The sequence below is a fragment of the Brachyhypopomus gauderio genome, chromosome 11 (assembly GCF_052324685.1).
Source record: "Brachyhypopomus gauderio isolate BG-103 chromosome 11, BGAUD_0.2, whole genome shotgun sequence".
In the NCBI taxonomy this organism is placed as follows: domain Eukaryota; kingdom Metazoa; phylum Chordata; class Actinopteri; order Gymnotiformes; family Hypopomidae; genus Brachyhypopomus; species Brachyhypopomus gauderio.
Genome location: NC_135221.1, coordinates 15,573,644 through 15,601,167, shown reverse-complemented (window position 1 = coordinate 15,601,167; position 27,524 = coordinate 15,573,644). Strand labels below are relative to the sequence as shown.

The window sequence follows — 27,524 nt, the reverse complement described above, 5'->3', positions numbered from 1 at the left end:
TAACGTTCAGCAGAAACATTTTATTAAAATATTCATAGAACATGTGTCCTTTAGGAATATTATGTAACATACATAGACTGCATCATCAGAATAACCATCGTCATCCTGGCAAATACACTACAAACCACAGGCGACGTGACGTGACTGTTTCCCTCCGTATTCCAGCAGTTTGGATTTAATAAGAAACAGCAAGACTGCAGTACTGCCCTTACCAGAGGAATGTTTCATCTTCTGGACTGGTATATATGATACGAGTAAGGACAAAAGTCCCCAAAAACAAAGTTACTGAAAATGACCACATTATATAGTCCTGGTTGAGCAGATTAGACTAGCAGCATCTAGAAAGGGGACTCACTAAAGTCATTGCTTTGCACTAATCTGATTTAATTAATCTGATTTAAGTTTGACAGTTGAATCCCCCACAGTGCTCTGACGGAGTGCTCTCTGAGGTGAGGCACAGATGCTGTGGGTTCAGTCGTGAATTAAGACCATCCAGTGAAAGCTATCGTCCTGTAGTTTAAGATCACAGCCTCTGTTTCATATTGACTTCGCTGAACCGGAGGGCAGAGGAAAACAAAAGCTGTCACTGTCATTATTTCTGAACCACTATTACATCTGAAATATACAGATTACGTCATTATTGTACAATTACTAAATCCATTAATGTTCTACGTGGTTTACAAATGTTCTCATACACTCTCATACACTGACTTATATCTGATATGTACATGGCATTAGTAACGTATGTGCATGTGTAAATCCCATGGTCAAATGTGCAAACAGTCTGGTATGCAGACTGGTACAGTATATGCAGTATGGTATGTTTGATGCAGTCGCTGTAGTCTATTACGGTTGCTCTACAGTTCGTATTTCTAGATATTTCAGAGAGATCAGGAAAACAGGTCTGGAAAGATCCTCTGAGATGGTTTCTTCCACTAAAATCTGAGCACATATTTGGGACGGAAATGCTAACTGGGGCATTCAAAGTAAGACACAGTGTTATAGTGCAGGCACTGCTGGGAGCTGTTTGCTAGACAGCGCTACTGCGGAGATGATGGAGCTGAATGTGAGATCATTGCCGTCCTAACGCACCATAAAAAAACAATACCTCAGTGTGCTGTCATTCCATACAAGACTCGCAATCCACAACGGTCCTGTAAAGTAGCTTATCTAAGAGTCCTGTCAGAACTGGTACTCTTGCGTATTATAGTGCTTTTACATTAGAACATTTTTACCTTATAAACAGAGCATTTAGAAAATACAATTATAAAACACTTAAATACTTTATAAAAATAAAATTACCATTTAAAAAATTTTCATTTGAAAATCTTCATCCTTTGTTTAAATCCATACGGTCATACAGTCATCAGCGTCTGGAGTACACAGCATCTGTCCAGTGGAATAACAAATTATTAGAACTATGGAACAGCCACGCCATGACAACACAACACTGTCACAACCACACCATGACAACACAACACTGTCACAATCACCCCATGACAACACAACACTGTCACAACCACACCATAACAACACAACACTGTCACAACCACGCCATGACAACACGACACTGTCACAATCACACCATGACAACACAACACTGTCACAACCACGCCGTGACAACACGACACTGTCACAACCACACCATGACAACACAACACTGTCACAATCACACCATGACAACACGACACTGTCACAATCACACCATGACAACACAACACTGTCACAACCACGCCCAACACAGTGGCCATGAGGTGTATGACTGCTTTGGGTCCCCCCTGTCCCCAGGGCATCAGTACTGTGCCAGTCTGCATGTCTCCACAGGAGTGGAGACGGCAGCACACGCAGGTTACGTGATAGTGTTAATGCCGACGGAATAAACACGGTGGTCCATGAAACAGAGGAACGGTCGTCCCTGCTATCCAATATCGTTGTGGGAATGTGTGTCCGTGAAGGTCACCCGAGCCAGCCAGACTGTGGGGCTACACCTGTGCTTCATATGACGTGTATGTATAGGACAGGGGGGCATTACTGCATCTCGCTGGCCCACCCGACGCAAGGTCGGCTGGAATGCTGACCTCTGTGGTAATCCGGAGCCACGTTCTCGTAGACGGGATACAGGCGGTTCTCTTGTTCCCTCTGTAACTCCCGAGCACGAAGCACGTCTCGGACACACTGATGCAGGTAAACATACTGGCTCTGGGACACACACACACACACACACACAGCCTTCACTTTCACACTGCTACGAATCGAACATGCATTTCTGTATATTCTGTGAGAGACAGGGAAAAGGGTCAGGGGCCAGGGGTCACCTCTGTCTGGACCATATGAGAGCGATGTAGCCGCAGGTCAAACACGGCTCCGTAGATGTCCACTATGTCTTTCGTGTCCAGTTGCTGGAGGACTCGGTCCAGACAGATGAAAGTGCCAGTGCGACCCACTCCAGCACTGCAGGGAAGGGTGCATACACACACACACACACACACACACACACACACACACACACACACACACACACACACACACACACACACACACACACACACACACAGCATTAAGACATGTTAAGGACAGAAGTACCACAGAGTCTCACGCACCCCACAGACAACGTGGTCAATGGATCGATACAAAATGACAACGGAACCATGATTCAGTGAATAATCGGGGAAGGACCCCGATTATTCACTGAATCATGGTTCCGTTGTCATTTTGTATCGATCCATTGACCACGTGATTTATTTATTGCCTTTGTTCAGTGTGGATGACATAGAGGAGCTATTCTAGTTGTTGTTAAGGGCAATCAGTGAGCATGTAATAACATTTTGCATTTTGAATTGCTACTACAGTATAACATAATTTCAACAATTGTTTTAAGCATCCACAATTATGATGTAGCTGTGATCTCATGTATATACTGTGATGAAGACTGTTTCAAACACCACACATAGTTCACACCCAACATCCTGGTCACCTGCAGTGCACTACAGTGGGTCCGGAGCTGGGGGTCCTGTTGATATAATCTCGCACGGTTCGCACAAACTGCACCAGGGATTGTGTGGTCTCTGGCACGCCGTGGTCTGGCCACACTGTGTAGTGAAACTGTCGCACAACTCTGGAGTAGTTCAGCTGATCTTCCTGTAGACACACACAGCCTGGACTGAGGACATATTGTGTACTACAGGGGTTCTTTGAAGCCTGTGGTCATGTTATATGCACCTCAGAAAAGAGACACACATTATATGTAAGTCAGTAAGTCACTAAGAGACTAGTACACACATTGCAGATTTTGAATTCCCGGATGGTCCACTCTGGAAGTACAGACTCAGAGCGCATCTGGACGATGAGATCTCCGTAGTACAGCGAGTCTTGATCAAACGGCCAATAGTGGTCACATTTTACCTGTGGATGACAAGATGTGCACACACACACACACACACACACAAATGTGAATGAGACTCCAACTTACTGGCAAACACAAAATACTGCAGTACCACATTCCAGCTCTACAAAACCTATGTTTTTTATTCAGTAATAAACATGGTGGGGCACTATGACCCCTGCGGAACACCCATGAACCCTCTTCTTTCACCTACCCTTCCTTTCTCCACACACTGCGTCACCATGACGACATTGTGAACGTTCTGTTCCCACACCATCTTCCAGAAGTCGTCCTTGGTACCAGGCAGGGGGCCCTGGGTGGCGATGTACTCCCTCCTGAAGTTGTTCCCCTTCAACACACACACCAAGGCCTGAATAACACCCCCCAGCACCAGCCAATACTGCAACCACCAGGACTAACTGCAGCCCCTACAGGAGTTCTGGTGTGAACCAAACACTTAAACATCTTTTTCAGTCCTGTCAGTTAGCACTGTCGGAGGTTGGATTTTCTCAGTGAAACTGACCAACATTCAAAGAAAGAGAGAGAAATATAGAGAGTGAGAGAGAGAGAGAGTGAGAGAGAAATAACAAAGTCTTCCCTACAGGGATGTAGCTGGCGTTGATGTAGTCCGAACACGGGTCATCGTCCACGCAGGACAGCTTCACCCTGGTGGAGTCATCTGGAACACACACACAGATACACACCTGCTCACACACCTGCTCACACAGTAAGGCCTGCACAGGGGACGGCCCCCTCACACACTCATGGTCTCCGTCTCTGTGCCTGCTGGGGCTGGTAAGGCCCTTACATGGCAGGATGTTGTTGTAGCGGTTTTTTCCTCGGTTCTCGGGCAGCAAGGCGGTGTCCATTGGCTGGTTACGGCCCACGTCCTTCAGGTCCTGCGGACAGGGAGCGGACAGGGAGCGGACGTGAGCGCTGGACAAAAGACAAACACGCAGGGGTTCATCCCTCCTGCACGAGTCCTCACCTCATACTCCTGGGAGAACAGGAAGTTGGAGTCCGCCTGCAGCTTTGTGAGGTGAGCCTCAAAGTGCAGCAGCTTGATTGGGCTGGGAAACAACAAGTCAAAGTTCAAATGTTAAAGGACAAACAGACAGACAATTTTAGGACAGCGGTGGACTGTTTTAGGCACCTTAGGTAAGTTTTTAAGTCAAACGAACATTCACTACTAACTAGTGATACTGTAACTCTGAACCAAACTAGGTCCAATATGGTCTGGATATCTATTGTTATGAGTGTGATCCTGACAGTGTATATGTACCTGGAGATGCGACGATTCCTGAAAAACAATGTAATGAAAATGTCAGTAAAATATGACACATACCCAACACATTATAACGTTAGCATCTGTAAAATCATGTTTGGCAAATACCCAACATGGTATATAGCTAGCATCTGTAGAATCATGTGTTTGAAACATACCCAACATGTTATATAGCTAGCATCTGTAGAATCATGTGTTTGAAACATACCCAACATGGTATATAGCTAGCATCTGTAGAATCATGTGTTTGAAACATACCCAACATGGTATATAGCTAGCATCTGTAGAATCATGTGTTTGAAACATACCCAACATGTTATATAGCTAGCATCTGTAGAATCATGTGTTTGAAACATACCCAACATGTTATATAGCTAGCATCTGTAGAATCGTTTAATTTAAATTGTGCACAGTTTGGTGGAATGCTATACATATTTTACAAAGCATTATAAATTACACTACAACACCAGTATAATTCTGTCTGAGTAAAAAGAGTGTGAGAGAGGTGAAGAGTGAGAGAGGAGTGAAAGGAGAGGAGTGAGAGAGGTGAGCCCTACCCCCTGATGGCAGAGTGGGGGCCTGCGTGCGGTCTCTCTCTCCTCACACTCATCCGGACCACAGGCTCCTGCACACTGCTGAAACACACCCACACACCTCAGACACACACACATGATGAGCAGGCCTTACTGAAGCCCACACCGAACACACTCTTCAACTAGCCAGGAACAGATCTGATACAGCAAATCACAGGTCAGAGGCAGGACCGTGCAGAGTGTAGAACTGAGGAGTGAATACAGAGTGTCAAATAGAGAGTGGAGAATAGAAGAGTGAACAGAGAGAATAATTAAGAGTGTAGAACAGAGAGTGTAGATTAGAGTACAGAACAGAGAGTGTAGATTAGAGTGTAGAACAGAGAGTATAGATTAGAGTACAGAACAGAGAGTGTAGATTAGAGAATAGAACAGAGTGTAGATTAGAGTACAGAACAGAAAGTGTAGATTACATTATAGAACAGAGAGTGTAGATTAGATTACAGAACAGAGTGTAGATTAGAGTGTAGAACAGAGTGTAGATTAGAGTACAGAACAGAAAGTGTAGATTACATTATAGAACAGAGAGTGTAGATTAGAGTATAGAACAGAGAGTGTAGATTAGAGAATAGAACAGAGTGTAGATTAGAGTGTAGAACAGAGAGTGTAGATTAGAGTGTAAAACAGAAAGTGTAGATTAGAGGAATAGTGCACAATAATGTTCCACTCACACTTTATGGGCCTTGTGTTTGCAGATCAGCAGCACTGTGATCCCCACTACAGAAACGATGAGGAAGAGGCCAGCACTGACCCCCTCGATAATGCCCCCTAGTGGCTCTGGGGAAAACACAGAGCCATGTGTTTAATACACACACATACACACTCACACACACAGTATGGTGAGAAGGGGTATAAAGAGTACCTGCTTGTGTGACTAAGGGAAGAGAGAGGTAGGTGTCAGTGTAGAGGGGAGAGAACACCTCACCCTGCACCTCATCATAGAGTTGTGTGAACGCACGAACGCTGAGCCTGAAACAGACAGAGAGAAAGAGAGAGAGAGACAGAGAGAGAGAGAGAGAGAGAGGCAGAGAGTAGACAAGATGATGCTTGATGGTGAAGGAGACAAACAGGACATGCAGGACGTGCAGGACGTGCAGGACGTGCGGGACGTGCGGGACCTCTGCAGCGCACCTGTAGGCAGTGCTGGGTTTCAGAGGCCCATCACAGAAGACAGGCTCGTCCCCGTCTGCCTCCTTTGGGAGAGTGTGGTCACAACTGCCCCCCAGGTTGTCTGTGCCGGAGCCCAACGTCACGTCGAACCCCTGGGTGGCGCTCTCCGGGCCCTCACCACATTCACTGCGGAAGTAGCCGGTCTGGTACACCTTCACCGAGCTGTTGCTTCTGTAGTTCCAATAAGATGGCAACGGGTGGCGCTGTTCTGGTTGATGGTCTTCGATGCCTGCAAAGACAACGCATATCTGAATGAGGTCAGATGAATTTCGAGCACACACAGTTCCACAGTGACCCTACTGTTAAAACCGTTAAAATCGTTAAAACCTCGAAAGCTATTTCTCTGAGAACGCTGAACTCTCAATCTCGTTTGCTGTCAATAAACCCTTGGATTATGGAATATTTTTCTCAGTAGTTAACAAACTAAAACTTCAGCCAACACAATGCAGCTGTCCGCCTCGCTGCCTGTTAACTGTTTTGCATGTGCACGCAGCAGACAGCATCCTAGACCGAGCACTAATCATGCGTGTATTTGTAGTGAGGGGCTTCGTAGAGGGCGTCAACAGGGATGGGGGGGAGACTGAAGGGAGAAGGTTGGCTTCTTCAGGTGGGAAGACCTGTAACACCACAGCTTTAAGCCGCAGTGAGTCTGTGGTTTAACCGCAGTGCACGTGTAGTGAGTCACAGAGCTGTTGACGGACCTCCATCAGTGACAACTGACCATCAGCTTCGACTACAACGATGGTGAAGAACTTCACAGCGCCATTGACGTCACTGAACCAGCTGCAATTGAAGTGGAAGAGGATGGAGGTCGTGGTGATGTGCACCATCCTTTCACTGACGCGGGTGGAGGCAGGGGGCTGTGGGGGACCTGCATACACACACAGACACACACACACACACACACACACACACACACACACACACACACACACACACACACACACACACACACTCCTCACTATGACATCACACTGACACTTTACCCCAGTCTAAAAGAAGATTCACATTAATATTACATCACTTCCGGTTGCATACTACAGTCACCTAAATGGTGGATGTTTTTACAGTAGGTTACATTTCCGTTAAATGGAGCACTCCGTAATGAGCCAGCGTAGCTGATGCAGTGTTCCTCCCCACCACAGGAGGCGCTAGAGCTTACGGTCAATCATGGTGATCGCGCTGTCCTCGGCTGCCTCGCTGGTCATGGTGTCGGAGATGACCTTCACCGAGATGCTGTAGCGTTTGTGGGGTTCCAGGTCGGTGATGTGGTACAGGGTGGTGTCCCGTGACGTGCGTCGAGAGTACACCAGCGCGGACCCATCCAGACGGGAGCACTCCACAGTGTAGGAGTCAAAGTCGGCCTCCGGGGGGCTCCACGAGCAGGAGATGGCGGTGGAACTGAGTGGCCTGCAGTGCAGGCTGTGGATGCCCTGCGGCTCTGACAGGACAAAAGACAGGACAGACAGGACAGGTCAGCATTCCCACTAACCCCAACCAGCAGCAGGACGCTGGACAGTCTCACCCGGCCGCAGGTCTGAGGGCAGACTTTGGGTAGTTTTATGTTTTTTTGTTGCCCACTGCTGTTAGTACACAAATCAGTGACGTGTCAAACATGTCTCCTATGTGAAGTGATGTGACACAGTGCTGCAACAGAGGTTTAGGTTGTGATCGTTTGCTAATAAGCAGCGGTACTTCTCAGTTCTGGAAACTCTATTTATAAACTCTATTTTGACCTGCTTTGTGATTTCACTGTTCCAACACACTTGAAGGGTTGTTTATACTGAACTGTGTGAGATAGGTTAGAGAAAGCAATGGTGGTACCAGGCACCGGGCCAGAACCACTGACTGGGCAACGGGCCAGGATTCCAGGAGTGTTCAGCTGTGTTCTGCATTTTTCAACCCAGTCCTCAGAACAGCTCCAGGTAGACCTGTACATGGCTCAGGTGTGGCGGAGTGAGTCAGAACAAAATGGCGGACTGTGTGTAAGCCCTGTGGCGAAGCCCAGCTGTACAAGGCAGAGGGGAGGTGTCCACTCACTTGTGCGGATGCTCTTGTGGATGGGCTGGCTGTAAGCTGGGTGTCCGCCCTCGCTGCTGACCGTGCAGAGGCTGAAGTGGTACAGCCGGCCCGGGTGGAGTCCGGTCAGCAGCCGGCTGCCGGACGTGCGGCTGTGGTAGGGGTTGAACACGGACAGCCGGTCCCTGGGGCTCCACTGCAGATCGAAATCGTCATAGTCCGTACCGTCCGGACCGCTCCACGTCATCTCCAGAGACGTGTTGGTGATTCCTCCGAAGGAGAAGGACAGTGGCGGCTTTGGGTCTGTGGAGAGGACATGATGGGGAAAGTCCAGCAGTTGACAAACAGCATTTCTTTAAAACATTGCGCTAAGAAAGCAATACAGAGAGCAGGTTTTCTGAAATCCTCTGAACTACAAATTTTCATTTCATTTAACTTTTTTCTGCTCCCTCACACCTGACCTGCCTCAGGAAGGTGTGTGGACAATGATGGGAAGACACCCTAAAGTAGGTGGAGTCAGCAGGACCGACACACCTGGCCTGAGAACCCACCTGTCCTGCCCTTGGAGGTTGCCATGTTGGTGAGATCCCCACTGCGCGTGAGGACGGCAGCGGTGTAGAGGCGTCCGGGCACCAGCTGGCTGAAGATGTAGTCTCGACTCACCACGCTCAGGTTACGCTCAGCATACTTGGACTGGTCGGGGTTGTAGATGGAGAGGGTGTAGCCGCTCACCTCCCCCTCCGCCCCCTGCCAGCTCACCCACAAGGACCCTGTGCTGTTCCTGCTCTGAACCTGCAGCGCCTGCACCTCCGCTGGGACTGCAAGAACAGCACCAACAACACCACCACAATATAAACACCACCACATTATAAACAACACCATCACATTATAAACAACACCACCACAATATAAACAACACCATCACATTATAAACAACACCACCACATTATAAACAACACCACCACAATATAAATAACAACACCACATTATAAACACCACCACATTATAAACAACACCATCACATTATAAACAACACCACCACATTATAAACAACACCACCACAATATAAACAACACCATCACATTATAAACAACACCACCACATTATAAACAACACCACCACAATATAAATAACAACACCACATTATAAACACCACCACATTATAAACAACACCACCACATTATAAACAACAACACCACATTATAAACACCACCACAATATAAACAACACCATCACATTATAAACAACACCACCACATTATAAACAACACCACCACAATATAAATAACAACACCACATTATAAACACCACCACATTATAAACAACACCACCACATTATAAACACCACCACAATATAAACAACACCATCACATTATAAACAACACCACCACATTATAAACAACAACACCACATTATAAACACCACCACGATATAAACAACACCATCACATTATAAACAACACCACCACATTATAAACAACAACTCCACATTATAAACACCACCACAATATAAACAACACCATCACATTATATACGATACACCACCACAATATAAACAACACCACCACATTATATACAATATACCACGACATTATAAACAACACCACCACATTATATACAATATACCACTACATTTTAAACAACACCACCACATTATATACGATACACCACCACAATATAAACAACACCACCACAATATAAACAACACCACCACATTATAAACAACACCACCACATTATATACAATACAGCACTTTATATATGATATAGCACCATTTATATATGATACAACATGTATTCGGGCTTACAAATCATGCACAATAACACAAAATACATTTGTAACAATATAATATACAATAATATTTTTTAAAACATATTTTTTATGCTCAGGCAATATGCACAAGTGTGTGTGTGTGTGTGTGTGTGTGTGTGTGTGTGTGTTTGACGTGTGTATATCTCACCTGTCCGGGCCCAAGTGGAGGAGCCGTTGGTGTGCTCCCCACTGCGGGTCAGAACCACCACCCTGTACGCTGCTCCGGGTCTCAGGTTCTGGAAGGAGCAGCTCAGCATAGAGGCCGGTCCACTCCTCCGGTCCTGCAGTGTCTCTCCGCCCGTGTACAGATACGCGTCGAAGCCGTCAAAGACGCCGTGGGGTGCGGTCCAGCCCAGAACCACGCTGCTGCATGAACGGCTCCTGATGGCGAGGTCGGGGACGGCCTCTGGGTCTGAACGGGACACGGGGACCCGGGTCATATTGGACACAGACCTCCCAGACACACATGCATTTAGAGAGGAAAGGACCGAATGAAGGATCTGAAATCTCAAGCACCTTAGAGAGCAAATGAGTCGATACGATCAATATGATGAAGGATATCGTAAACTTAGCGATTTCCCTTTACTGTCAGAGAATGTGTTAGGGGTTGTGATACAGCTAAATAAATAGAATGCATGTGTGTGGTTCCTAACACGTTTGTATGAGTTTGTGCTAGTGAACACCGAGCATATTGCCAGCATTCCCAGCTGTGTGTGTGTGTGTGTGTTTGATTGGAGAGAATGGCACACACATGTTCGAGCCTCGGTCATCGCCGCGGCGCTCTGCAGGTTCGCACTGAGCGTGTGCATCAGGACACGGTACTTCCTCCCCGGGGTGAGTTGGGTGAAGAGGTGCTGGCGTGAGTTTGCGGGCAGGCTGCTGTTGGCCAGCAGAGAACCGCCCTCGTCCTGGAGCTGCACGCTGTAGCCGTCAAACACGCCCACACCGGCCTGCCAGGTCACCAGCAGCGTGCTCGTGGTGTGTTTACTGTCCGCCTGGAGGGCAGTGGCAGAGGACGGGACTGGGGGGAGAGGGAGGGAGAGAGGGAGGGAGAGAGGGAGGAAGGGAGGGGGAGAAAGGGGGAGAGGGACAGATAGAGAGAGGGACAGAGAGAGAGGAAGAGTGGGAGGGAGGGAGAACGTCAGAGGGCAGAAAGAAGGAAAGAAAAGGAAAAGTGTAACTCTAGTATTAAAGAAATACAGTCTGATACAGTCATCCATGTTCCATGCTTTCTAGTCAGGTATCTGCTTGCAGATGTGTACCTGTGTGTATGAGAGTGTGTACTTGTGCATGCGAGGGTGTGTACCTGTGTGTGTGAGGGTGTGTACCTGTGTGTGTGAGGGTGTGTATCTGTGTGTGTGAGGGTGTGTACTTGTGCATGCGAGGGTGTGTACCTGTGTGTGTGAGGGTGTGTACCTGTGTGTGTGAGGGTGTGTATCTGTGTGTGTGAGGGTGTGTACCTGTGTGTGTGAGGGTGTGTATCTGTGTGTGTGAGGGTGTGTACCTGTGTGTGTGAGGGTGTGTATCTGTGTGTGTGAGGGTGTGTACCTGTGTGTGTGGGGGTGTGTACTTGTGTGTATGAGGGTGTGTACTGTACTTGTGTGTATGAGGGTGTGTACCTGTGTGTATGAGGGTGTGTATCTGTGTGTGTGAGGGTGTGTACTGTACTTGTGTGTATGAGGTGTGTAATGTACTTGTGTGTATGAGGGTGTGTACCTGTGTGTGTGAGGTTGTGTACTGTACTTGTGTGTATGAGGTGTAATGTACTTGTGTGTATGAGGGTGTGTACCTGTGTGTGTGAGGGTGTGTACTGTACTTGTGTGTATGAGGTGTGTAATGTACTTGTGTGTATGAGGGTGTGTACCTGTGTGTGTGAGGGTGTGTACTGTACTTGTGTGTGTGAGGGTGTGTACCTGTGTGTGTGGGGGTGTGTACCTGTGTGTGTGAGGGTGTGTACTGTACTTGTGTGTATGAGGTGTGTACCTGTTCGTGCGAGGGTGGTGCTGTTATTGATCAGAGAGCCGCTGATGGACTCAACACTGATGCTGTACAACTGGCCCGGCTGAAGTGACAGGAAGATCAGCTCATTGACATTTTTGGGTACGGGCCGGACCTCTAGCACCCGGCCAGCCATCAACAGGGACACGGAGTAGCTGTCCACGTCGCCCTGACCCGGAGTCCAGCTGACACGCAGGGTGGTGCTCCGACCCGCATTACTGATGTGGATATTCTTCACCTTACTGGGCACTACAGGACAAACAGAGACACAACAGCCCTCCTCACATCTCACATCTCACAGGGAAGATCTCGAAGGTGGGGGAAAACTCCCCCCCCCCCCCCCCCCCCCCCCCCCCACAATCTTGCACCAGATGGTCACCTGACTACCAAGCTGCATCTCTCATTACCTGAGTGTGTGTTCAGACACACACACTCCGCTCTGACAGAGTGTGACAGCTCTGACAGCTTTGTCATTTTTTCTATGTGAAGCCCTTTTTTGAACTCAAAATGAAAGCACGAATAACGAATCTTCTTCTCATTATTCTAGTTGTGGTTTTATTGTTGTTTTTCGGGTGTTGTTGTTGTTTTAGTGAAGGGTGAGGCGCCCTCATACCAGTCCTGCCCTCGATGAACTTTGTGCTGAGGTTGGGGCCGCTAAACGTGGACACCACGATCTTGTAGAGCCGCCCTGGCGTGAGTGAGGTCAGCAGGTACTGCTGCGTGGTGCTGCTCAGCGTGATGGGAGGAAACACCTTCATGTCGCTGAACAGAAGCTGCACCTCGTAATGATCCACATCGCCGGGCGGAGACGCCCACGTGACCTGCAGGTCCTCAGTGCCACGCCCGGCCAACGTGAGGTTGCAAACGCCAGCAGGCACTGAGCCCCAGTAATCACGTGAGCAGACGTGAGCAGGGGAAAAGGAGAACACAGTACAGAGCACACGTGAGGGGAGGGGAGGAAGAACAGACCACACGTGAGGGGAGGAAGAACAGAGCACACGTGAGGGGAGGGGAGGAAGAACAGAGCACACGTGAGGGGAGGAAGAACAGACCACACGTGAGGGGAGGGGAGGAAGAACAGAGCACACGTGAGGGGAGGAAGAACAGAGCACACGTGAGGGGAGGGGAGGAAGAACAGACCACACGTGAGGGGAGGGGAGGAAGAACAGAGCACACGTGAGGGGAGGAAGAACAGAGCACACGTGAGGGGAGGAAGAACAGAGCACACGTGAGGGGAGGGGAGGAAGAACAGACCACACGTGAGGGGAGGGGAGGAAGAACAGACCACACGTGAGGGGAGGGGAGGAAGAACAGACCACACGTGAGGGGAGGAAGAACAGAGCACACGTGAGGGGAGGGGAGGAAGAACAGACCACACGTGAGGGGAGGAAGAACAGAGCACACGTGAGGGGAGGGGAGGAAGAACAGACCACACGTGAGGGGAGGGGAGGAAGAACAGAGCACACGTGAGGGGAGGAAGAACAGAGCACACGTGAGGGGAGGGGAGGAAGAACAGAGCACACGTGAGGGGGGGACAGAGCACACATGAATAGGGTTAATAGAGACTCTGAAACTGAAGAGTTTGAGGCTTCATTCAGCAATCATCTCTTATGTGATGATTTTATATTTAACTTGGGTCAACATAATGTACAAAAAGACAACAGTTCAAACATTCAAACATTTTGAACCTTCAAACCTTCAAACATTTTGAAAGAAACAAAAGATTATCAAACATTCGATTTATTTACATCTCAAAATTCTTCTGATGATCATTTATATCTGCCGATTCCTGGACGAATTCACTGGCCTCACTTATCAAGCCTCACAACTGGCCTCATCTCATTAGAGGCCATTAGACGTGTCTCACGTGTTCATCATTAGACATATACTCACGTGTGCGTCCGTGTGTGGATACGCTGGACACGTACTTCCCGCTCCAGGTACTGACGATGACAGTGTAGAGCCTGCCAGGTACTAGGCCCGTGAACACACACTCGTTCTGGTACCGAGGGACCGTCTGGTTCTGGTGGAACATGTTGTTGTGTTTGATGGCCACCTGGTAAAAGTCAAAGTCTCCAGCTGCATGGCGCCAGTAGACCCGGAGCGAGTCGTCTCGCGCCATGTGGGTCGCCGTTGGTGTCAAAACAGGTGATGGCTCTGAGGAAGAAAACATCATCATCATCATCATCATCATCAACAACAACACATGACCAAACAACAAACAGTCAATCCAAACACATCCAAACAAAAATATCAACACAATATCAACACACACAGAGTATATACAGGAGTATATGAAAGAATAACACAAAGAAAAAGGCAATGACCAGTCATGAATAAGGGAGAGGTGAAGGGGGGAGGTGGAGAAATGAAGAAATGGAGAGGTGGAGAGATGGAGGTGGAGAGGGGGAGGGGATAGGTAGAGGGTAGTCTGAGGATACTTACGTGTTCGCTCCTGGACCACTGTGTGGTTTTCATACACACCGCTGCGGGTGGTGACAGAGATGTTGTAGAGTCGTCCAGACTCCAGGGACTTAAACACACACTCCGGACTGGATTTAGACACGGTCAGAGAGTGAACCGTCTTGTCCTGGTCACTCAGGGTGACCCGGTAGCTGTCCACTTCCCCTTGTGCTGCTCTCCACGACACACTGAGGAAGTCCATTCTCCCATTGTTGCTCACCAACACCTCATGGACTGCTGCAGGCACTACCAATCAAATAAAGAGAAACCGATCAGCTGATGGCATTTCCGTTCACCCAGGATAGCAACCCAAATCAGACATTACCAACAGGACACAGTGATCAAAGTATCGCGAGTATCAGCAAGAGAGAAATCATAAGATTTGTAAATAAACGCCTCTCAGGAAAAACTATCACAGCACAGATTTGTCAGATTTGTGTTCTGTTATACTGACATAGAAAACATGAACTTTGCCTTAAATAATTTAAAGAAAATATGAAATACTTGTGTTATTGCCAAATTGGATAAATGTGGGAAATATGTCAAATTCACACAATGTACAACTTTGTCAGAAGAGTCCACTAAGTTTAGTGAATCAGTTAGTATAAACATAAACATGTACTCAAAATAGCACAACTTCCTCTCAGACACACAATAGTCCCTGCAGGCCACTTTTCCCAGAAGGTGCCAGAATGTTCAGGGTTTCCTGAAAATTCCATGAACATTCCTGCTGTTCTAGATAAAGGCAGGATTAAATTGAAACGTCATTTAAAATATCCTTCTGCTCTAGAACATTTGTGAAGAACTAAAACAGTGATCTTACACAAAAGACAAGAGCTTTTTGTGATGCACTAGATTTGGTTGCTTGGGCGTGAGACCATTAGATCTGCATGAGATGTGTGCTACATACGCTGGTAGTGGATACGTGTGTCCCTCACAGCTTTGTAGCTAATGAGAACTGCTGTACATTAGAATGTAAACATCCTTAAACAGACAGTTAGCATCACACAGAACAAATGTTCATCTAAGTTCATCCCTTAAACCACCACCAATCCTTTGTTTAACCTATCACAGTATTTTAAAACACTCTCACATGAAATGATACACCGTTAGGGCAGCCTATCTGAAAAAGGTAGTCCAGCTAACACTAGCTAACCAAGGAGCTGTCGCCGTGGTAACGCGTAGGCAGGGGGGGGGGGGGGGGTGGTTGACCCACCTGTTCGCCCCTCCGCCACTGCCTGTCGGGAGGATAAACCACCCCAGAGCGTAGTCACCACCACCCTGTAGAGGGCGCCAGACCTCAGGGCCTGGAGGTGGTAGGAGGCCACGTGGGCAGGAACGCTCTCGTTCTTGATGACGATGCTGTCGTGGATGAGGAGGAGGCGGAGCTTATCGACCTCGCCCTTCGCCTGAAGCCAGCTCACCTGAAGGGCGTCGGTCCAGCCCTCGTTAGTGACACTCAGCTGGGTCACGCCAGCTGGGACTAGCACACACACAGACACACACACACACACACACACACACACACACACACACACACACACACACATTGTAAGTGCAGTTTAGCAGGCCGTCGGTCTCCACTGCTTTATGGGTGTATGTTTCTGTAGCACTGTAGGGTCAGTGCAGCTCACCAGTGCAGGCAGTGATCGAGGAGGAACTGTTCAGTTCACCGCTGTTTGTGGTCACCAGGATAGTGTACTGGTGTCCTGGAGTGAGATCACTGAAGCTGCACTCCTTCGAGTCACCCGCCAGTGACCTGCTGCCCATCACCATGCCTCCATCTTTCAGCTGCACGGTGTAGTTATCCCACTCTCCCACCGGAGGGCGCCACTGAACACGCAGCGATGTCTCTTCACTGTGACGGACCTGCAGCTGCTGAACTGGTCTGGGGGCTGAAAGAGAAAGTGAGACAGAGAGAAACAAAGAGACAGAAAAACAGAAAGAGAGAGAAATTATCAGACACAGAGAGATGAAGTTGTTTAAAGAATGTCTGACAATGTAATCTCAAAGAACTCCCAACCCCATTGGATACCCAGTGGGTTGGTGACATGTGTTGAAGCTACTCACCCAGTCTTCCCTCGGTGTGCTGGGTGCTGGTGAGGGAGCCGCTGACCACGGAGACCAGAGCTGTGTACAGTCTGCCAGGCACCAGGGGCTGGTTGGAGAAAAGGTACTCCAGCGCCGCCCTGCCTGCGGTGCGGTTAACCAACACAGAGGAGCCATCCGACAGCACTACACGGTAGTACTCCCATTCACCCTTAGGGGGCGACCAGGACACCTTCAGAGTTTTCTGGTCACTGAGAGCCACCAACCTCAGTTGTACAGCTTTTCCTGGAACTGGGGGGAGGGAAGGAAAGAAAAATAAACAAATAAAAATACATTTTTTTGACAACTGAAACAACTGAAACCAACCCACTGTGCCAGATGGATTTGTCCTATTGGTCCTTTGACACTGATCACTTAGCTCACTGGTCACAGCACCAGTGGGCAGGACCAGGACTGACCTGTTCTGCCTGATGCTTTGGTCTCAGTGCTGAGCTCTCCACTCTTGGTCCTCACAGACACCTGATAGGCTCTTCCAGGAATCAGTCCACTGAAGAGCCAATAGGACGCGTTGGGGGGGAGGGTGGCCTCCTGTTCGGCAGAGGAGGATGAGGAGGCAGATAAGGAGATCAGGTAGGAATCCACACCTCCCACAGCACGAGTCCAGGAGGCGTTGAGAGTGTCCTGACTTCCACCGTTCTGCAGATACAGGCTCGTCACAGCAGCAGGAGCTACAAAAGAGATGAACGTCCTCAGAGAGACTTCAGGGAGACTAGTGAGACTACAGAGAGACTACATTGAGATTACAGTGAGACTATAGTGAGACTACAGTGAGACTACCGTGAGATTACAGTGAGACTACACTGAGACTACAGTGAGATTACAGTGAGACTACACTGAGACTACAGTGAGACTACCGTGAGATTACAGTGAGACTACAGAGAGTCTGCAGGGCCAGGATGAAGAACAGAGTTGCCCCAACACAATGGGATTAATCTCAGTAGATATAGCGGGATCAATACATTTGCTTAGACACATTTACACTGTACTGTAGGGAACAAGACAGAAAAGGTCCCAGTGTTGATTGGCCAGTCATGGATATGTGTGGTCATCTCTAAACAAATGTGTTTACGAGTGAAACAGGAAGAGAAGCTTACACTTCTTTAATGAATTATTAATAATAAACAAATATTTCTATATGCTAACTTGTTCCACAGAGCACTCCCAGGAGGTGACGATCTCTTACCTGTCTGAATATCCTTGCTTAAGATTTGTTGCTTGCCAACTGCCTCGGTTACCACGGTGACCCTGTACTGTGTTCCAGGAGTGAGGTTGTCCAGAGTGCATGACGTAACCGTGATCCCAAACGTCACATTTCTGACCACCTCATTTCCGTGACTCAACACTACCCAGAATGCCTCTCTGCGTCCGTTTCCCGGTTGCCAGGAGACATTGATGCGGGTGGAGGAGGCGGAGGCATGGAGATGCTTCAGTGCAGATGGAGCTGTGGAGTGAGTGATATGTGAGAGCTCCGTCTGACCCAACATCTGTGTGGAGTGCGTGATATGTGAGAGCTCCGTCTGACCCAACATCTGTGTGGAGTGAGTGATATGTGAGAGCTCCGTCTGACCCAACGTCTGTGTGGAGTGAATGATATGTGAGAGCTCCGTCTGACCCAACGTCTGTGTGGAGTGAGTGATATGCGAGAGCTCCGTCTGACCCAACGTCTGTGTGGAGTGAGTGATATGTGAGAGCTCCGTCTGACCCAATGTCTGTGTGGAGTGAGTGATATGTGAGAGCTCCGTATGACCCAACGTCTGTGTGGAGTGAGTGATATGTGAGAGCTCCGTATGACCCAACGTCTGTGTGGAGTGAGTGATATGTGAGAGCTCCATCTGACCCAACGTCTGTGTGGAGTGAGTGATATGTGAGAGCACCGTCTGACCCAACGTCTGTGTGGAGTGAGTGATATGCGAGAGCTCCGTCTGACCCAACGTCTGCGTGGAGTGAGTGATATGTGAGAGCACCGTCTGACCCAACGTCTGTGTGGAGTGAGTGATATGTGAGAGCTCCGTCTGACCCAAAGTCTGTGTGGAGTGAGTGATATGTGAGAGCTCCGTCTGACCCAACGTCTGTGTGGAGTGAGTGATATGTGAGAGCTCCGTCTGACCCAACGTCTGTGTGGTGTGAGTGATATGTGAGAGCTCCGTCTGACCCAACTTCTGTGTGGAGTGAATGATATGTGAGAGCTCCGTCTGACCCAACGTCTGTGTGGAGTGAGTGATATGTGAGAGCACCGTCTGACCCAACGTCTGTGTGGAGTGAGTGATATGTGAGAGCTCCGTCTGACCCAACGTCTGTGTGGAGTGAGTGATATGTGAGAGCACCGTCTGACCCAACGTCTGTGTGGAGTGAGTGATATGTGAGAGCTCCGTCTGACCCAACGTCTGTGTGGAGTGAGTGATATGCGAGAGCACCGTCTGACCCAACGTCTGTGTGGAGTGAGTGATATGTGAGAGCTCCGTCTGACCCAACGTCTGTGTGGAGTGAGTGATATGTGAGAGCACCGTCTGACCCAACGTCTGTGTGGAGTGAGTGATATGCGAGAGCTCCGTCTGACCCAACGTCTGTGTGGAGTGAGTGATATGCGAGAGCACCGTCTGACCCAACGTCTGTGTGGAGTGAGTGATATGTGAGAGCTCCGTATGACCCAACGTCTGTGTGGAGTGAGTGATATGTGAGAGCACCGTCTGACCCAACGTCTGTGTGGAGTGAGTGATATGTGAGAGCACCGTCTGACCCAACGTCTGTGTGGAGTGAGTGATATGTGAGAGCTCCGTCTGACCCAACGTCTGTGTGGAGTGAGTGATATGTGAGAGCTCCGTCTGACCCAACGTCTGTGTGGAGTGAGTGATATGCGAGAGCACCGTCTGACCCAACGTCTGTGTGGAGTGAGTGATATGTGAGAGCTCCGTCTGACCCAACGTCTGCTCCTCACAGCAGGTCCCCCTCATGTCAACTATGTTCAAGGACAAATACTGCCAACCATGCAACTGCAACACAAACACACGACACACAAAGACTCACCTATGGCTACTGATTTCACAGCAGCAGCGGACTCCTTATTCCCCGTCCTGGCCACTAGGTGGAGCGTGTAGCGTGTTCCTGGGACCAGGTTGGTGAAGCCAGACTGAGGAACAGCACCACCTGCCACTGTGGTTTTCCTCACGGCCCCGGTGCTGGTGTCAGACAGCTCCAGCTCATACCAGTCCACATGTCCTCGTGGGCGGAGCCAGCTCACCCTCAACATGGAGCTGGAGAACTGCTTCACCTCCAGGCCCGCGGGCATCTCTGGGTCTGAACACAGAGGACCAGACAACCATCACTTAGGTTACAGTTACTATGGAACACGATGCTGGCAGCACAGGACACGGATATATAACAGCACAGGAAATGACATCAAGTAATGTAATTACTGTTGTGAGTAATGTAAGTGATGTAATAACTGCCGGGAGTAATATAAGTGACGTAATTAATGTTCTGAGTATTGTAAGTGATGTAATTACTGTACTGAGTGATATCATTCCTGTACTGAGTAATGTAAGTGATGTAATCACTGTTCTGAGTAGAATGGGGAGTTTAAATCAGCGATAAAAGAATAAAGTCACATAACAGTCTTTTTGAGAGCAGAGCAGTGCTGGATAAAATTCATTATACAGGGCAGTTACACAGTGGGGTAACAGCAGAAGAGTGAGACTAGTGCATAGAGGAGAGCTCTGTGTGTGAGCTGTGTGTGTGAGCTGTGTGTGTGAGCTGTGTGTGTGTGTGTGTGTGTGTGTGTGTGTGTGTGTGTGTGTGTGTGTGTGTGTGTGTGTGTGTGTGTGTGTGTGAGCTGTGAATTTCCTCTTTGTGCTCTGAAAGGCAGCAGTACCCCCAGATTGAGGATGGAGATTAGATTGTTTCGGCCCTCTCAAAAACCACAGTCATGCTGTGTACACAAATCTCCAGTGGACATCTCTATGGAAACAGGACAGCAAGCTCAACCTCTCTACTGCGTGGCAGCAAGTGCTGTGCCCCATTGCCTTGGATTGAACTCTGACCCTTGACCTCTCAGGTCTCCTAATGTCTCGGCCCATGAGAGACCCCAGCAACCTACCCCTCCAAATGGTCTCCTAGAGAGATTGCAGTGACATCACACCCTTAGAACCTGTGAAACTCCAGCCTAACCATAGCCCATCAATGCTCAATGCTACACACACACACACACACACACACACACACACACACACACACACAAACACACACTAAGCATCTAAATGATCTCATTTTAAGATAATGTTGGATAGGTCGTTTAATACCTGTCTGCTGAAACCACGGGCAGATATAAATCTCACACATTGTCACCTAACCACAATCACGCACCGCGATCCCACACACACACACACACACACACACACACACACACACACACACTCAGAGAGAACGTCAGGAAACATCCTGATTTCCCATCAGGTCGCCCGCGGAAACGACACGCCCACCAAGGAGCAACAAAAGGTCCTCTGCTTCGAATGCAGAGTTCAGACATGCACACGTTTACCAAGGCTCCCCCCCCCACACAGAACAAAACACGGTGGCCGGCTGTATCCGTTACGCCACGGCAACAATAAGCAAGGGAAACGGGTGGGGAGGGAGAGAATGTTCTGGAAACAAACCACTTAAGATAAGATGCCCTCTGTTGCAGCTAACTTCTGACATTTCTGAGGTCTGACTTCCTTTGCAACAGGTTAACAAGGTAAAACTCCAAATTAAATAAGTCTAAAACATCAGCGTCAGTGCCGTGAGACAGAACCGGGCTTGTGTCTGCAGACAGTGACGTGTCAAGGGTTCTCGCCTGAGCTGGTCCCCCTGTCCTGCTAGCATTGTGAACACAGGCTGAGACGGTCGCCCTGTCCTGCCATTTCTGTGGACACACGCCGAGCTGGTCCCTCTCTCCCAAACCTCAGATTTTATGTGCAGTTACTTAAAAGGTAACTGTGAAACTCTTAGAAATAATAAATATTTCATGAATAATAAACATTAAGTTTAATAAACATTAATGTTAATAAACATTAAACCTGAGGCCATGACTGAGGTGCCCCTGAGCAAGGCCCTTAACCCTCAATTGCTCACTTGTATAAAAAATTAGATAAAAATGTAAGTCGCTCTGGATAAGGGCGTCTGCCAAATGCCATAAATGTAAATGTAAATGTAAACAAAAAAAGATTTCCATCACTCAACAATCACTTAGTGATCAATCCAGCAGTGCGTCTTCCCATGATTTTAACAGAATATTATATCTGTGTGACATGTAGAAGAATCAAAACCACACATAATGTTATATTCTCTATATAATCTGTATATTACATATGACACGATATTACATGACAAACAGCAAATGTCACCAAAATATATTACACCAAATACACCGCAAAGAATATGGTTTTAAAACGAAGACTATAATATAAACACTAATAAATCAGACGTACCAGTTTGAAATGAGACATCGTGCTGTTCTCCGTCAGTCTTTGAAATGATTCTGAAACAGTAGATGGTGCCCGGCGTCAGACCCGTTACCTCACACTTAAAGGGGCTGCCGTGTGTGTCGCTGTGGGAACAGTCTGTAACGCGGGAACCATCCCAGCAGTCCAGAACGCTGAAGGAGCAAACGGCCCCAGGGGCAGTGAAGTCCAGCACAAAGTCATGCGTGGTGACTGTTGCGTGAGTCTGGTTCAGCACACACCTGAGGGCCTCGGTTATTTCAACCTGAAAGAACATAGGAAAGTCCTGAGCGAAATGTAAAAGCTGAGGAAGAGGAAGAGAAATCTAAAATTCACCTGCTGCGTCTCTTACCTGCGCAGACCTCCTAGTGAAGGCAAGCCCCAAAGAAGCACAAGTTAAATAACATCTTCATGACAATGTGACGTTGTAGCGCAGCTGCTACTTTGACTTTCACCACAGTTTTGGTTGTGTCCAAACTACTGAAACCCCATCACTGTGTAGACAGTTTGTGTACTATGAAAACGGCTGTGCTCTTGAAAAGTGCAGTTGGGCACGTCTGGGTTAATTCAGACATTCTCAAGCTCATTCTCGCCATTTCCGAGCTTCCTCCTCGAAGTCTGTGCGCCTGGAAGTGCTTCCTTAGCCAGCACAGTAGTTTAACACGGTATTCGTGTAAAACCAGGTGCAATTCTAAACTCACTGCAATCTTTTAATGGATATTATGAGAACAATTCACTATGTTCTAATCAAAAAGACATACTGGCTGTGTTCTGCAAAGGGCGCATTGCTGGGGAAGAGTTCTCGGGGCTGACTGACCCTTCCTCAGACACTCTTAAAAATACTCTTCACCTTATCCAGCACACTCATCGTTCACATGCTTACTGACAAAGCACTGTTAAAATTCTTGTTAGTTTTTCAACAATACATACATGAATACAGATTATAAGTATCTTGAAGCCCGTTTATATAATATGTCTCTTACAAAGCAAAGTCAATGGACTGCTGGCCCTCTCTTCTTGTGAAATGTTAAAAGTGTATTGGAGTATATCAAAGTATATCGGAGTATATCAAAGACCAGCTCTGCAGCTGTTGCACAATTGAAAATAAACATGCACTACTGAGTTATTACATATTGTCTTTTACCATTCTTTTTCTACCATTCTGAAAATATGCTGTGGCAATACCAGAGTTCGATCACAGATATTTCCATCTGGAACCTATAAAAGTATGATCACTCATAGTCTTCTTTAACACAACTTCCCAAACAACTGAGCCCATTGAAACAATATGTAAAAGCTAAAAACCACAATCTCAACAACAGTTGAACACATTCGTTGTTCGTGCAGAATGAGTAAAACATACTGCATTAACAACCTTTTCCCTCATTAATGACAATTAGAAAACTTGCTTTTTTTCAATCCAAAAGGCACAATTGCTTGTGTTCATTTATGAAGTGTAGTAACTCACCTGTGGTGTGCTAGTGGAATAAGTGGTAGAATGTGTAGTTGAGGGAGGGGTAGTTGACTGGGTGGTTGTCGTTGGTTTGGTGGTGGTTGGCTGAATGGTTGTGGTGGTTGGGGTTGTTGGTTGGGTGGTTGTGGTTGTTGGTTGGGTGGTGGTTGGCTGGGTGGTTGTGGTGGTTGGGGTTGTTGGTTGGGTGGTGGTTGGCTGGGTGGTTGTGGTTGTTGGTTGGGTGGTGGTTGGCTGGGTGGTTGTGGTGGTTGGGGTTGTTGGTTGGGTGGTGGTTGGCTGGGTGGTTGTGGTGGTTGGGGTTGTTGGTTGGGTGGTGGTTGGCTGGGTGGTTGTGGTTGTTGGTTGGGTGGTTGTGGTGGTTGGGGTTGTTGGTTGGGTGGTGGTTGGCTGGGTGGTTGTTTGAGTGCTAGCTGACAGGGTCATGGTAGATGTGGGGAGGGAAGTAGTTTGGACACTTGTGGTTGATATTGCAGTCAGAGTTAGAGCTGCAGTAGTTATAGAGGCTGCTGTAATTGCTCTAGTAGTTGACGTTGGAGCTTCAGTAGTTATAGAGGTTGTAGTTGCTCTAGCAGTTGACGTTGGAGCTTCAGTAGTTATAGAGGTTGTAGTTGCTCTAGCAGTTGTAGTTGGAGCTGCAGTAGTTATAGGGGCTGCTGTAATTGCTCTAGTAGTTGATGTTGGAGCTTCAGTAGTTATAGAGGTTGTAGTTGCTCTAGCAGTTGTAGTTGGAGCTGCAGTAGTTATAGGGGCTGTTGTAGTTGCTCTAGCAGTTGACGTTGGAGCTTCAGTAGTTATAGAGGTTGTAGTTGCTCTAGCAGTTGTAGTTGGAGCTGCAGTAGTTATAGGGGCTGCTGTAATTGCTCTAGTAGTTGATGTTGGAGCTTCAGTAGTTATAGAGGTTGTAGTTGCTCTAGCAGTTGTAGTTGGAGCTGCAGTAGTTATAGGGGCTGTTGTAGTTGCTCTAGCAGTTGTAGTTGGAGCTACAGTAGTTATAGAGGTTGTTGTAGTTGCTCTAGCAGTTGTAGTTGGAGCTACAGTAGTTATAGAGCTTGTTGTAGTTGCTCTAGTAGTTGTAGTTGGAGCTGCAGTAGTTATAGAGCTTGTTGTAGTTGCAGCTCTAGATGTTGTGGTGTCTATGGCGGGGCCAGCAGTACTTGTGTCTGAAGGTATGAGCCCTGTGACAGCAGGTCCAGTAGTTTCAGTATGGTGGGTGCCAACTTTGGCTGTAGATCTACTTGAGGTAGGAGACACGTCAGCTGTGTTCACACTAGCTGTCGCTGAACTGTTACTGCCTCTGAAAGGCAATTCTGTACTGAAGGCCTTTGTACCTTTGCCTGCAGTTGGAGCAGATGATGATGTGAACGCTGACACAGGAGCAGTTTCAACATCTGTCCGAGTGTCAGATACTGAGAGAATTTTAGTTGAACTATCTGTTGTTATTTTAGCTGTTGATGGACCCAAAACAGCAGTGGTGGGAAATGTTTGCACGGAACCTGACGGCTGGGTGGATCCAGGCACAGCTGGAGTCCTGAAGTTCGTGACAGAAAACACAGTTTGAGGATCAGTAGCGGTCGTGAGAGACGCAGTCACCGCCCTGCGGCTGACTCTGGGATTATGGGTCTCGGAGATGGACTCCGAAGTCCAATGCAGATCAAGGTGGGAATTCTCATGAGCATTCATTGTTTGGTGGATGTCTGTGAAGGCCACATCTGTAGATTTCCTCATCGTATTCCTCAGTTCATGGGGGAATTGCGTGACAGAGTTGTCAGAGGCTGCTTCCTGTCTCTCTGTGTTAGCATGTCCTGCTGTGAGAAGTCCGGGCTGAACAGGGGGAGATGACTTGTCTTTTTGAAGCACTATCCTGGTGGTCAGAACTGGGTCTGCATCAGGACCTGCAGGACCTGCTGTAACAGTCCGTTTGGTTCTGGTCTTGGATGCGTGTCCAGTGCTGGTCACAGGTTTCTGAGCAGTGGTGACGGGGATCCTCACTGTAGTCATTTGTGCTGAGGGTTTGCTTATGGAGACTGTTGTTGGACCTGCTGAAGAAATGATTGCTCATGTTTCTCAGATCATCGACGAAGACTGTGTGCTTTTTATTTAACATTCACAAACATAACCATGTGTTTCAGCAACATGCCTCAAGAGCCTTCAAAACGAATATATAAAAACAGTTAACTCCGTATATGCCCTTTAAAAATTGTTCCTTGGTCATTATATTTCCATTACCTGTTTAGTACTTTCAACTACAAAAGAAACATACGAAGAGATACTCTAAAGCTCGTCAGATTCTTCTGATGTGAACAACGCTGAAGACTTTCCTTAAAAAGCAATAATGCGGTGTGGGAGCCATCAGGCCTCGCTGCGCCAACGTTAACAGGAAAATCACAGCCTACGACATTCCTGTGACGCTGACACAGAGGCCTTGAGTACAATGTGTGAGGGAAGTTGATATCAGGAGCCTCCTCAACACACACACACACACACACACACACACACACACACACACACACGAACCCAGCAACCTACCACAGTTCATCATATGCCACAGCTGTCATAAATCTGATGTTCACCTTTAATTGTTCTGCACTTACTTTTAAAGCTTTATTGTAAATATGTTATTAAAAACATGATGGGTCATGTGTCACTCATGTTCCCGTATACTTTGAGATTACAAAGTGGTTATTTCTCTACCCAACATTTGTGGATCCAAATTGGCTATTGGTCTTCTGTAGCAGCCTAACCACACAAAAACAACTTCTTAAAGAAAATCAAGTTAGAAGGTCTCAGCTATGCACCAGTTGTACATCTCATGTGAATAATTTTAACTCACCTGCGGACTGACAAAGGAACGACAGCACCGCTTTCCCCTCCGAATTGACCGTGTACATTGTCCAGTTGGAATACTTCGGTTCGAATCGAACCACGGCTCGTACGCCTTGTTTTTTCAGATACATGGGCCAGTCCGCCAAACCGAACGTCCCGTGTTTGTCGTAGCATTTCCACGCAAGTGCACTCCTGCAATCCTGAAGTTTAACTAAGCGCGCGTGCCGCGGCAGAGAGGCGCGCGTGTCCGCCCAGAGGCACTCAGACAGCTGGTGGCGGAGCTTCAGGTCAGCCGTCCAACTCCACTGCTGAGAGGGGTCTGTAGCATCACACGTTTTGAGCCGAACCTCCTTGCTCTGCACGGTAAGACATACTCCTTTCGTGTGCGCGATAAGGAAACCCCCTAGACACAAAACGTAAACGCTGTAATTAGTTTAACCTCAAAAGAAGCAACAAATTAACTTGGAGAGTCACATTATAAATATTATATTATAATTATAATAATATTATAATATATTATAGCCTATCGATGGAACCATGAGAGGTTCACTTAAATAATAAATAAATCCCTAAAAATGCAGCTGCCCAAATATTAAGACCCAAACATTTACATAATGAGTGAGATATGTAGGTTTAGGTGCAGACTAAGTTTCTTTTAATATACATCTCCAAGGCTAAACTCGATTTCGTTTTCTGTCACGCTTCAACAGAATGAAGAGAATAGTAGAATTTCGATGCAATTAAACGAATGGGCTACTCACTTGACACAGAAAAGCGTAGTAGTATTAGCCAGGCGTAAAACAGGGTGTCCATTTTCACAGCTCCTCGTGCTCGCACTGGGCTCTGATGAGCCGTTAAGAGGACAGAAGGAAACGCGCTTTCAGGGAGGAAAATAGTCACCAAGCAGCGCTTCCTTCTATTGAACTG

At 47.6% G+C, this 27,524-nt stretch overlaps 1 protein-coding gene across 3 annotated transcripts; it reads right to left on the bottom strand.

Annotated features, from left to right (window-relative positions):
* On the bottom strand, positions 1-27,516 carry ptprbl (protein tyrosine phosphatase receptor type B, like). Of its 3 annotated transcripts, none has more exons than XM_077022299.1 (34): positions 27,359-27,516; positions 26,605-27,000; positions 23,769-25,813; positions 22,289-22,565; positions 19,851-20,120; positions 18,010-18,267; positions 17,225-17,494; positions 16,788-17,057; positions 16,352-16,612; positions 15,934-16,200; positions 14,700-14,963; positions 14,148-14,411; positions 12,868-13,131; positions 12,240-12,503; positions 11,008-11,277; positions 10,405-10,668; positions 8,998-9,264; positions 8,468-8,749; positions 7,590-7,868; positions 7,149-7,298; positions 6,389-6,656; positions 6,120-6,226; positions 5,929-6,034; positions 5,225-5,302; positions 4,665-4,682; positions 4,371-4,452; positions 4,191-4,281; positions 3,985-4,061; positions 3,597-3,731; positions 3,280-3,402; positions 2,975-3,138; positions 2,316-2,451; positions 2,079-2,199; positions 1-1,389 (listed from the first exon to the last, which is right to left on the bottom strand). In XM_077022299.1, the coding sequence occupies exons 1-34, from the start codon at positions 27,408-27,410 to the stop codon at positions 1,367-1,369; spliced, it is 8,463 nt and encodes a 2,820-aa protein (XP_076878414.1). In that variant the 5' UTR covers positions 27,411-27,516; the 3' UTR covers positions 1-1,366. The 3 variants fall into 3 exon arrangements, with proteins under 3 accessions (XP_076878414.1, XP_076878415.1, XP_076878416.1); XM_077022300.1 differs by having other exon boundaries at positions 5,225-5,299; XM_077022301.1 differs by having other exon boundaries at positions 23,769-25,810.
* Positions 27,517-27,524: the final 8 nt, after the last annotated feature.

What these genes read in the sequence shown, in the direction of transcription:
- ptprbl (XM_077022299.1), bottom strand. Translation starts at nt 27,410, where the DNA reads ATGGACACCCTGTTTTACGCCTGGCTAATACTACTACGCTTTTCTGTG. An exon ending in CGCGATCACCATGATTGACC is followed by an intron (nt 7,299 to 7,589) that starts GTAAGCTCTAGC and finishes GTGTGTATGCAG; the next exon opens with GTCCCCCACAGCCCCCTGCC. An exon ending in GGGAATTCAAAATCTGCAAT is followed by an intron (nt 3,139 to 3,279) that starts GTGTGTACTAGT and finishes GTGTGTCTACAG; the next exon opens with GAAGATCAGCTGAACTACTC.